The sequence below is a fragment of the Hippocampus zosterae genome, chromosome 12, assembly GCF_025434085.1.
Source record: "Hippocampus zosterae strain Florida chromosome 12, ASM2543408v3, whole genome shotgun sequence".
Taxonomy (NCBI): Eukaryota; Metazoa; Chordata; class Actinopteri; order Syngnathiformes; family Syngnathidae; genus Hippocampus; species Hippocampus zosterae.
In genome coordinates, this window is record NC_067462.1 from 12,913,618 (window position 1) to 12,926,578 (window position 12,961).

The 12,961-nt window shown below is 38.7% G+C and overlaps 1 protein-coding gene across 1 annotated transcript; it reads left to right on the plus strand.

The window, feature by feature from the left end:
- Nucleotides 1-2,132: 2,132 nt before the first annotated feature.
- stx19 (syntaxin 19) lies at nucleotides 2,133-9,907 on the plus strand. The gene is made up of 5 exons (XM_052082130.1): nucleotides 2,133-2,448; nucleotides 4,127-4,370; nucleotides 5,614-5,850; nucleotides 6,232-6,444; nucleotides 6,838-9,907. Exons 2-5 carry the CDS (start codon nucleotides 4,146-4,148, stop codon nucleotides 7,072-7,074), a joined length of 912 nt encoding a protein of 303 aa, XP_051938090.1. The 5' UTR covers nucleotides 2,133-2,448; nucleotides 4,127-4,145; the 3' UTR covers nucleotides 7,075-9,907.
- The last annotated feature ends 3,054 nt before the right edge of the window (nucleotides 9,908-12,961 follow it).

Here is a 12,961-nt window from a genome sequence, read left to right on the forward strand (position 1 = left end):
ATATGACACTTGAAGTTTATAAGGGACTGTGAGGCCCATTTTGTGTCATGTTGGGGTTGTCTGATTCAAGCAGCATGCAATATGTCAGAAACAGCCATTTCATAAGAATTGTCAAGTCTGACGGTCTGCACCCTCCCGGTGCTTGCAAAGGTTTTCTCCAGGTATTCCGGTTTCTTTCCACAATCCCCAAACATACAGCTTGACGACTCTGAATTGCCCTTTCAATGAGTGACTTTTAAAACACGTAGTCCGGCAGTGTTTGTGTGCAGTCATGGTGTAATAATAACAATAATAATAATACATTTTATTCATAAGCGCCTTTCAAGACACCCAAGGACACTTTACAATAACAAAAAACACAAAACAATATGGGTTGAGCAGTGGCAGTGTAGCTCTTCTCTTGCCTTTGGGTTCGTTTTGTTGCATGATAGTGTTTCACATGTTTTTAATGTTTCTTGCTTTGTCAAGAAGTTTATGTTAAAGAACAGTTAATTTCCATTCCTTTTTTATGGTTCAATTTCACTTTGATATTACAATTGTACTCTGGCTTGCTAGTTGCCATTTGATCCAACTCGGTGAAAGACACATCTCTAAGTTGGTAGTGCTAGCACAGAGATATTGCCTGGTGTTTCATAGTGACAGTTCTGCATCAAGTCTTCGAAGATGTAAACAGACTCTTGACATCGTTGAACTTTAGTACTATGCTGGGCCAACAAAGTTAGTGAGCTGTCTATTGAAACAATCTGGCCTTATGGAGAACTAAAAATTGACCAGGGGCTGTAGTAAGTGAAGAGATAGATGTGTTGAAGTAGTCTTTTGTGTGGTATTAATTTTATTGTTTCATTAAGAGTCCTTAAAATCCCTGCTACATGTTTTATTCTGCCCAACAAGATAACTTGTCCAAACCTTTTCTTCTCAATACCCAAAATTGGAAATCGATTGCACCCCGGGATATAAATGTCTATCACGCGATCAGATACTGAATCAATACAAAACATATTCTATCACCAACAAACTTACTGACAACAGAAAAAAAAAACATTCACGGCTTATTTCATTAACCAAAGTTTGGGCAAGGCTATTTCATGCATTCCTAATCACTAATTTATGAATGTTAATTGACGATTCAGCTCGCTCCTAACTTGAGCAAACAGTTTCACATGCGTTATAGGCACCTGGTGCTGATGAGGGTGAATTTGGAAGCTCAGAAACCAGTTTTGCTTTGTTGTCATAATATCTTGCCTTTAGGGATGACTGACTCATGGTTAACATAACAACGCAGCCTTATTACATGCACAGGGGTATAGCGGAATGAATCTTCACCAACATAATTTGGCGGAGTCATCATATATTTAATGTGTCTTTTAATTGTCATACTGTCGGCAAAACAATACCACCCACTAGAAATAAACTGAATGATGATTTCCAAACTTTCAAAGATTTAATTGGTCCATGTTGTGCTGGAAAATGAATCAATTAAGGCAACCTGCTATGATCTCCCGCAAAAATGTAAATTAAGCTTCAGAGTCACACTAAAATATGCATTAAGGTTAATTAACTCTCTGAACTTTCAACCTATGCACTGCCTCAGAGGCATATTTAGCCACAACAATGTGGTGGCCACAAGGTTATGATCACACATGGTAGGGCTAGGGTAAAAAAATGAAATATTGGAACCGGACTTCAAAGTTTGTCGTGACCTAGACAGAAGTGTTGACTTCCCCAAAGTTGTCTCATCCACAAACTCATGACACCATACTTGGAACAGCTTAGGCGAGTGTGTCGCTTGCCGTGCTGAAAGGGCACAGGGGTTTTGGGGAACTTGTCAGTTGAAATCTGTCAAAAGTACTCAATGGACCTACTGGGACCTAAGGAGTACAATAAGCCAGACCCAGAGGGCTTATCCCGGGAGCTCAGACATTCCACATTGAAATCAACTTTGTGCATCAGAAACCTAACACCCTGCTTGACACCTAAATCCTATTGTTGGTCTCCAGCAAAGTATACAATACACTTGTATTTGCTGTGCTCTGTTTACCTGACCAGAAATAAGGGGAGGGATTAGAAGATCCTCTTCCTCTCTAGTTGTCTCTTCCCTTTCCTTAACTGAAGGTAATCACGTCATCTGTCATTTCTTTAGATAAGCAAATCGCCCCACAGTCTGCTCCTTTCCTAGTGGCTATATCCAGGTCTTAGTCAAAAGGAAGGGAGGTGCTCCAAGAGACTTCCTCAAAAGTTTCCTAGTCTTGTGTGGGTGTGTGTGTTTGTAACTTTTCCCATGAGCGTTGTAGAGGAGCTGGTGGCTGCTATCAAGAGCTCAAACATGACAATGGATGTGAGGTTTGAAGATAACAAATGACAGAGTGGTTACAGTGGATTATAATCTCGCACACATCTCAGTAGGACAACTCAAGTGGCATCCTGAAATGGAATACTGACTTTCTAAAGGTAAATGTAAGGCCCTGTTCAAATGAGATTTTGTAGGTTTTTCAGTCAGCCTCTGTTATGCAGACCGTTTTTAACACGGTAAAAGCATAGCATTTGTGTAGCTGTTTTTGTTTAGAAATGTTTTTTCACATGACGGAATTTTGTGAACTGCTGCAGACTACGTGCTAATAAATACACAACTTTGGGTATTAAGTGTGGGAACATGTTTAAAAAAAAAAAAAGACTCCACTTCTACCTTTATGAAGTTGAGGAATGTCACTTTGCTGAGTAAACAAGAAACACGTTCTGTTTCATAGGACACAATGTTTAGTCACAGAAATATTTCCCAAAGTGAAACTGTATCACTTTCTTTCAGGTTTTTAGCTGAAATGCCAGAGCATGTCATTCCAAATCCTCTCTATTTTTTTTTAAATCGTCTTCAGAGCCAAGAGGTTAGCATGACAGGAAAACGGGAAAGGAAAAGGAGGGTAAACAGATCTTGCATTCAAAGCCTATGACTTGCATTCTATTCTTTACGCTCTGATAAGCTTCTACAAGCTTATCTGCAATCATTTGTTTGCACAGCCGAACGAGAACTATTTGGCAAATTGCAGTCTTGGAATTCCCTAAGTTGTCTTTATGTACATTTCATCAAGTGTAGTCTACTTATGGTAGAAGATGGATGGCCCGGTGTTTGCTGCATTCACAAGAGACACATACTCCCACAATGTGATATTTGAAATCCCAATGAGAAAACGTTTTACATACTCAAAGTGACAATATTTGCGGCTCAAAGGTTTCTCTGCTTCACCATTTAACAACTGTCATCTTCTTTGAGAAGGCATTCTTGAGGGCACTCAATATTTCTTCCAGAGTCTGATTGAAAATCCTGAATGCCTAGTTAAATGAATGGATGCAATGCACTTCACCTCACAAAGAAATTCAGAAAATGTAGCATTGAATCTTTGTTGTAATCAGAAAGTGCCGCATGTTTACTTCAGGTTGAGCAATTATCACCGTTCCAAAGACACCATTGTTTACCAATGAAATGTTTACCGAGAAAACAATACCTCGCTTCTTTCTCTAACGTTCTGCGCAAACACTAGTTTAATATGCATGCTGGACAACACACTGAGTCTTGGGAAAATGAGTTAAGAAAAGACACAAAAGGACTGAATATATGATTCAGTGTCGTGAGATCAACATAAAAAAAAATACATACAGTAACACACTGAGAACTGTGACAGACAAATGTATTGAACAAATTGATTTCTGGGAATGATTGTATGACTGGAAAAAATAATCTTTTTTATTTTGGTACTGACTGATCTGCTTGCATTTGGGCCAAAGTAGGCAGTGACCCGCCCGATCCAGCAGATCGTGAAAATTTGCTCTCTGCATTAGCACCCACCAGCAATGTTGGCACTTCGGTCAAGTAAAAGTGCAACAACATGGACTAGCACATCATAACTTCATTTTTTCAGGATTATTCAGGCTCGGCGGCGGCCTGGGCGTTTTATTTTGTGAGCATTCAGATGTACTGAACTCCATGACATACTGTAAATGCATGTGCAGCAAGAAAGGTATTAGGCTCTCTACGTTGTAACTAGTCCAATTTTCCCTCTGTGTATTGATGACTTGAATATTCATACTGTATATGATATCAATAGAATCATTCAGTTTAGTTTTTGTCGTATAGGCTCCAGTACTCAACCACAATGAGAGACCGCTTAAAAGAATTACTCGAGAGGACTCAGGAGTTTCCGGATGCGGGAAGTCTGAGTTCCAACACCCTGTCTGAGGATGAGTTTGACACTGGCAAGTCTGTGGTTGTCGGCGTCATAACACCAGAGGCTGTCCTGTTTGAGGAGGAGCCAGTCATCGAAAATTTCCTGTCGGAGGTTCAGCAAATCCGAAATGATATTGTTACACTGGAGACTGAGGTGAGGTTCGCTTTGAACAATGGTTCCAACCTGTATTGAGCCAAGGCACACATTTTACAGACCTCACAGCGCACCAGCAACCAAGAATGTTAAAAAAACAAACCTGGGAGCCTATCCCAGCTGTCTTCGGGCAGTAGGCGGGGGACACCTTGAATCGGTTGCCAGCCAATCGCAGGGCACACAGAGACGAACAACCATTCGCACTCACACTCACAAATAGGGACAATTTAGAGTGTTCAATCAGCCTGCCACGCATGTTTTTGGAATGTGGGAGGAAACCGGAGCACCCGGAGAAAACCCACGCAGGCCCGGGGAGAACATGCAAACTCCACACAGGGAGGCCGGAGCTGGAATCGAACCCGGTACCTCTGCACTGCGATGCCGACGTGCTAACCACTGGCCCACCGGGCCGCCCTATATATATATATATATATATATATATATATAGTATACTATAGAGTCGCTATACTCTGGAGCCACTTATTATGTGAAATTATTAACACACGATTGTCATTTCAAATGTTATTTTCACATTAAACCACAAGAGGGCGCTCTCAAGCTGTGTTCAGTCTGACGTAAGCAACGCAGAAGAGGAAGCGGCGCATCGTCTACCTCCCGAGTTGGGGTAGTTGCTAAAAGTGACACCGAGGATAAAGATTTCATTGGATTTAGAGATTTGGAGTGAAACTGATAGTTTGGTAAAAATGTTAGCATGTTCTTTATGCTAGAGTTATCTGAATAACTCTTAATATGTTACGTTACATGACTGACATGCCTGGTCATGTCAGTAATGACGTAAGTATACCGTACACTTCTTCTGCCTGTTTTATTTTTATTTTAAATTGTCTTTCAAGATGACATGTATGTTTTTGGTGTTGGATTTCATTACAATAAATTTCCCCCAAAAATGCGATTTATACTCCGGTGCTACTTACATATGTTTTTTTCTTCTTAATTATGCAACGTATAATCCGAAAAATACGGTATATATATATATAGAGAGAGAGAATCATTTTTGCCAATTGGGTCTAGTTTTTGAGATATTCCATACTTTTTTTTAGAGAAGTGCAAATTTTTGGACAAATTATGAGAAAGTGGCTAATATACCTCGGCGCCCCCTAATGTCACATGGCTCCCACGGCACCCTGATTGGAAACCACTGACTCAGAGAATGTGTCAGATGCTTGCATTGGTTTATTTGTGATATCCAACTACTAGAAAAACTCTCTGAAATCTCAACCAGGTCCTTAAATTCAGCCAACAGCAGAAGATGTTGGTTGCAACTATGCGGCGTTTTAGTATCATGAAAAAGGAGAGCAGCATAACGAGGGACATCAAGCTCCAAGCTGAGAGCATCCACCGACGTCTGGACAAGCTTTCCAAACAAGTGCAAAAAACAGAAGAGCAGCAGGGTCCTGCTGCTGTTACAACGAGAATACAACGCTCCCAGCATGCAGCCATTTATCTCAAATTCCAGCAGGTTGGTAAATAAAACTTGCTTTGTTTGCTTAAATGGTCATTTCTTTTTGTTTCTCTTTGATTCTTATAAATAATGACATAACATTTTAACTGAGCAGCCAGATCTCAGAACAAATAAGTGATGCATCTTTAGCAAATAAAATATACACCCTTGGGTATATAAAAGGTATAAATCAAAGTTGACAAGACCGATTTTCTGAATTGAAGAGTAAAGTTGGTACAACCAATAACTCTAATTTATTCAATCAATTTACTTTATGACTGTTTTTTTCTGCCTGCAGACTCCATAAGAGATTAAGATGTGACCCAAATGTCTTCTTATTAATTTCCACCTTCCTTTTTCATCCTCTTCCTTTTAAAAAAAAATATATATTTTATGCAGGTAATGCGACAGTATAATGAAGGACTGTTGACCAAGCAGGAGCGCTGTAAGCACTTCATTATCCGGCAGCTGGAAGTCTCGGGAAGGGATATGACCGAATCGGAGGTGAACGAGATGGTCGCCACCGGAAAATGGGAAGTCTTCAATGAGAACCTGTTAAATGATGTCAGAATCACTCGGTCCCAACTATCTGAGATTGAACAGCGGCACAAGGTGACAGCAGCAAACAACTCACATTTTGGTCTGATTGTCTTTTATTCTGTTTGTTATTATAACCTATTGTGTGCTATTTAAAGTTCTAATCATTTTCAAGTGTCAGATTCAAAATTGATGACTCTTTTATTCTAGCTGTGAATTTCTTGTCTGTAAATTAATCCGACAGTGGACGCAAATAACAATAGATTTATGGCTTTTGTGAAAATAGGAAATATCACACCAAAAGTCAAACCTTTTTCCATTTACAGTATTTACATTTTGGATAGAGATAATTTGTCGGAAGTGGAAACTGTTTGCATTCCCAGTTTTCTGCATTGCGGAACAGTAGTCGCCAAGTCCTTTTGAGTTCTGATTGACACGCTATCTATGCTGTATGCTACTATCCTTCAGGAGTTGTTGAGCCTTGAAAGCAATATGAATGAGCTGAGGGACCTCTTCATGGACATTTTCATGCTCGTGGAGGAACAAGGGACCCGCATTGAGCACATACAGACCAATGTAGAGAGGACCCAGGATTACGTGGCAGTCTCTAATGAGAAGTTCAAATTGGCCGCCCGGTACAAAAAAAAGAACCCTCTTCGTCAGATTTGCTGCTGCTGTTGCCCTCCTTGGAAATGCTGCTTTTAAAGTTCTATGAAATGGAATCCGGCATTTCGTATGTAAGGTGTCTCACTTACCTGTTGGGAGTAAACAACATTGGAATCGAGTGCCATTAAAGTGAAGGTTATGGTACCGCGGTTCTTGCTGTTGAGCACAGCAATGGCGAAGACAGATTCAGCAGAGCATAGAAAACAATTAAGGGGGAGGCCAGCAATTGATATTTGAGGCACTTATTTCTTTGAAGAGAGTGTGAAGTGACTCCTATTGGAAGAGACAGTTCACTGAGTGCTCTTCACCAACATCGACTACTTACTGGAGACCTTCAGATGTCATCAGAGAGGTCACAAACGAGACTTCTACCTGTGCAACTGCCACTGCTTCTTCACAAATTCCATTTGTCATTTTTTTTTCGTTCTACCAAAAGCACAAGAAACCTTTTAAAATGCTGTATTTCGGCAACGCACTTTCAGCTCGTATTTAACATTGCGATTCATTTATATTGTTTCAGATTTTGATAATAGAAAAAAAGGGAAATGTTTTCAGCATGTATTAACACAGTAAGCATTTATTTCATAGTCTGATCATTTCATATCAGTTTTTGCAGTGGAACCTGGCATGAATAGTCTTCTTGTTTCAACAGTTCACTGTTCTAAATTGTGAAGTGTAATTTAAAACATTGCCTGGCAAGTTAAAAAAAATGATTTACAATGGTGCAGTCTGACTGGCATGGATTAATTCAATGTTGGATTATTTCGTATGGGGATAAAACATATGTAAAGTGTTGACTTATATATAACATCCCAAAAAGAATTTTGGTCCAATGTAGATTTCCACTGCAATATCTGACCAGATGACAAAGAAAGATTTGGATGAATAATTCTGTTGCATATCAATAAGTATTGTTCTTTCAATTTTTTTTCATTATAATATTGCTCTGGTAATAACACATTTACACTGGACAGTGTGTCATATAATTAACTATTTTTTCCAGCCCGCGACCCTCATGAGGATAAGCGGATCAAATAATGGATGAATGGATGTATTTTTTCATAATTCATTACGGCATACATTTACATGTACCAGTGTGGGACAAATAAAGGATATCGTAATATCTTAATTTACAATGTGACTTTTAATGATCAGGTAATGGGTGGATGGATGGATTTTACAATGCAATAACAATGTAATATCTGCCACCAGTGGCAGATATATTAACCCAGTAAAAGCATATTCAGTGAGAGATGCCCCGAGATGCACAGAAGACAGGTGACTTGGGTGCGGCAATACGAGACCGGAAAAACGGGTTTGTCTGCTACTCCCACAACCGTGCCTTCAATTCCCACAAGACCATCTGTGTAAATAAAACCGTTAGCTTCCGCTAAAGATGTGTACTTTTTTTTCATTGAACGTATTGCTGGTAAAAAAAATAAAATAAAACAAAACAAACATGAAACAACTTGAACAACAGCAATGTTAAGGCTGACTGGCAGGATTGACATTTAATAAGTCAGTTTGACATTTTCTCCCAGACACTGGCCATTCACATGACATCTAATAAACGCTACCTATCAATATGGTGTTTTATTTAGGGAACATGTTATTTACAAGGATCCCCTGGGTCTAGTAGAGGAACCATGTGGGATTTCTGCCAGGTATTTACTGGCATTTCAGAGGCATCAGAAACGTGTTTTTTTTTCCTGAGCCTTGCACTGATTGGGGTGACATTTTTAAAGGAGAACATAAATGTCTTTAGCGCGTGATCTTCAAAATGGAAACGAAATGACAATATATGACTATGCTGCTCGTCAAGCATACTGTGCTGTATTACCTCACCCCAAAAATAAATAAATAAATAAATACATAATACAGGTTCCAGAGCAGCAACAATGCCATCCAGTGTTCACTCACATAGTTGCCAGTTGAATGTACAGTAATCATTGACTCTAAATGAGAGTGACAAAGGCTGATTTTTATTTATTTTTTTTACTTACACTTGAATCAGATTGAGAATCGTCCACTTTGTAGGTTGTAGTTGTATCACAGAATTGTACTTATTTTTTTAAAATAGTTAATGGCAGGTGATGACAATCTTAACAATGGCAGTAGAGAAACCTTTGTTGAAGAATTGTTGATACCAACTGAAGGCCATCAGCCAGCTTCATTCACACATTCCCCTCAAGTCTCTCTTGAAAAATGTCTTCCCACCACGTCATTTTTACAGCTCCTACTTAGCTTTCATTTATTATTTTTTTCCCTACCTAAAGACCAAGTTGACGTTACTGCATGGTTTTATTAGGCCCATTTGAAAACTGAAAGCTAGAAATTTTGTTCACACCACCTCGCACTCGTTTTTTGCACTGTCATACGTGTCAACTTGTACGTTTTCCCTGTATTGTATGCGCTTTTTTGATCATTTCAAATCATTTACGGCGTATTACAACTTTTACACGGGGTTGGGGGGGCAATTGTGAACCAGTCTCACAAAGACCATTTTGGCTCAAATCCAGATAGTCTCACCTGCTGGTAGCCAACGACAATACCATCGTTGATCGCTACTATTGTCACGGCAAACCAGCAAAAGTAATCCTCAATCGTATATTTTTTTTCATCGTTGCTTGATTGATAAAGCATGATGTGCGCATGCGCGTTAAGCCCCTGTACGCATTTTTATTGCTTTGTAGGGGGAATCGTAATCATTTATAAGAGCAGCTATTAGCCAAGGTTGACAGGTATGCAGTGTGTAAGGCAGTTCTAATCTCAATAATTATAGAATGTAGCTTTAGTCTGAGTATAGTCTCTCCTGTTTCTCCAATATTTATGATATGATTAAATACATATTTACTGCGATGGTGGTGCCCCCCCCCCAAAAAAATCATACACTTTAATCTAGTAACTCTGACAACAAAACATGGCAACAACAAAGCACAGAGAATAGGATCAAGGTGCAATGAAAATACTTTTGTCCTACTAAATGGTGAGGAAAATATTCTATGTATGAAGTTGTTTTCTGCTTTTAGGTTACCCTCCTCAAAAAGTCCTTTGTTCCAAAAGTATGAACACACATCTGAAGAAATTTCACAGCTCTAGCATAAGCTCGAACATACTGTTCTTTTCTAGTGGTCACCGTTGAAGTGTGAGCTGTGTTATTTGTGAGATTTCATCTAACTTTGCTAATGCACCAAAAGCAGGCCGATAGCAAGCTTTGAGCACACCAAACCGATGTGACAATTGCCGCAGTGTGCATCCGAACCGGGAACTGAATGATATTTCAGCATTGAAAATGTCTTATTTTCTTGCTGCATTTATTTAAGAGATCAAAAAGGCAGTTTAAATACACACACTTCTTTTTAATTGTATTGTATTCGTATTCATTTGTATTGTATTCATAAGTTCAAAAATGCATAAGCTGCTCAGGAGCAATAGATGCGGCCAGTAGAGGGAGCTAATATCCAATTATTAAAAGAGGCATTTTTCAGGCCTTGGCAGACATTGTGCCTTATGCAAACATCTGTGGCACACATTGGAACGGAGGTGAGGTGAAAATAATTTGAAATGTGGGAAAATTAATTTGTCTCTGAGGGCTTAGTCACACTTTATGTTAATGGTCAGGAATTGTGGTCTGTGATAGGAGATATTGAGAATGCACTTTACATTTCGTGGTGAAATGTGTAAGTCTCTTTCTCATTCCATATACGTATTTTCAAAGGCTAACAAAAAAAATGGTCAGTTTTTTTTTCTTAGCAAGTTATTCTTTTGACCTTGCGAAATAGCTCACAGGCTATGATGAGCAAATAAGATGATGTTGTCTGAGCTTAGTCGAGTCAGTGTACCACGAAATATGATCTTGACTCCATGTTCTACTTTGCCCTGTCGACAAATAACACAGAAATTGATTAGATGGCTCCCAAAGTTTCATAATGTTATTTACTCGATTGGATAACAGAGAGGAAACCGTGTGCGGTCCAGTGCAGATACGGTAAGTGCATTCAGCACAATTCCTGCTATCATAATCAAAAGTGGAAAGTTGTGTGTAGTCTACAAGTCAAATGTAATTGTGCTGTTGACATTAAGATTTATTGCATTGTGTGCATATCAGATCGTCTGGTCAGGCCAGACAGAGCGAAATGTCTTTAACCAGCACCTCGCATTACACCACAATGATTTTGTCAATGGGTTTGGAACACTCAGTAGAATGCAGAACACACACATCTTAATGTGTACAATTTCAAAGCTATTTAACACAGATAGAAAAACGTTTTATTTTAACATTTATTCATGAAGTCACTTTTGCAAAATTTCAAGTATGTTTTTGATATGTGTAGAATGTAAATTTCGTCAGATGGGACAAATAAAGGATATCTTATCAGGGTTGGACAACTTAAATGCTGAAGATGCACACAATTTTTCAGAGTGATGTAAGACAAAAATTATATTTTAAACAAAGACAAAATTCTTGCAAGCGTTCAAAATACGTGCACTTAATATATTTTAGTTTTGCAATACATTTTCCAATGCATGTTAAAAAGATCTACTATCCTAACCCAACAAAAATGGTTTGAAGCAAACTCCACAATAAACACATGCTGTATTTTTTTTCCCAGTGCAAAAAGGCTCTTTTACATCAATATTACCTTTCAGGGACAGCACAAAAATGCTGAACAAATTCTGGGATTTTCTTTCCCCATATTTCTCCCCATCTTTTATGGAATAATATATTCAGTGTTCATCAGCATGTTTTTAATATTTTTTTTTGGGGGGGGGGTAATTTTTTTAAAAAAATTTTTTGGGAAAATAAATCAAGGGACCACTCAAAGTGCAGTTACAGGCCACGTGCAGCCCCCGAGCTGCAAGTTACCCAACCAGTAGTATCCCCTGAGACCAAAATATTCAGTTTCTCCACATTGTGGATAGTTTTGCTTTTTGTGTTGCCATTTCAACATTTTAAGCCTTTTAAATACAAAAACTATAATTAAAAAATACTGACATGGTGCTACTCAAGACGGCAAAATATGCATCAGTAATTATATGTCTGGTGTCATCATATATTGTTTTATTCTTGGAGCTAAATTCTTGAGTTTGGTCTTTCCAATCTTCTCTCTCTTTAGAAACAAAAGAGTGTTGCATTTTACAACTAATGTGTAATTCAAATGTATTTATTTTTGCTTTGTCTCTTCTCACCCCTCATTTCCCATCACATCATCAACTTCATTCAATGATCAATTGTCGATACCACTTGTGGTATTGTGGTGAGCTGGAGCCAAGCCCAGCTGATGAAAGGTGAAAGGTGCACTGCACCCTGGCCTCGTAGCTATTTGCACATACTCACATTCACATCGTCACTTCATGGGAATTTAGGCGACACTAGCAGTGACTCACTTTTCGTAAAGCAAAACTGAGATAACACTTTTACGACAAAATGACAACACACGTGAAACATGATTTGAAGGAAGCATGTTTGAAACAGACTGCACAAACTCTTTAAATAAAAAATGATTTATAATCTTTATGTTGTGAAGTATGTTTCCGATGAAATATGACCCTCAGCATGGGAACTGAGACTGCCCCAACCAAGTGTCACAGTGTAATGGATTACAAGTGGCTGGGTTCCAGTCGGGAACCACCTCAGGGTCTTCATAAAGCTCCCGACTCCTGGCCAGATTTTTGTTGGCCTCACACAACCGCATATTCCTTTGCCCTCAATCTGACAGACAGTGGGTTTGATTTAAAGAAAAGGAATAGGCACAACCAATGTGTAAAACTGAATAAGTATGAGAAGATGTACATCTTATCCTTAATAATGTAAAAATGCTTTGCTGAATTTTGTTGAGTGATCAAAATTATTGTGAATACCACCGCTGGTACGGATTGTCTCACCAGAAAGGATTTATTGTATGTTTTTTTTTGTTTTTTGTAG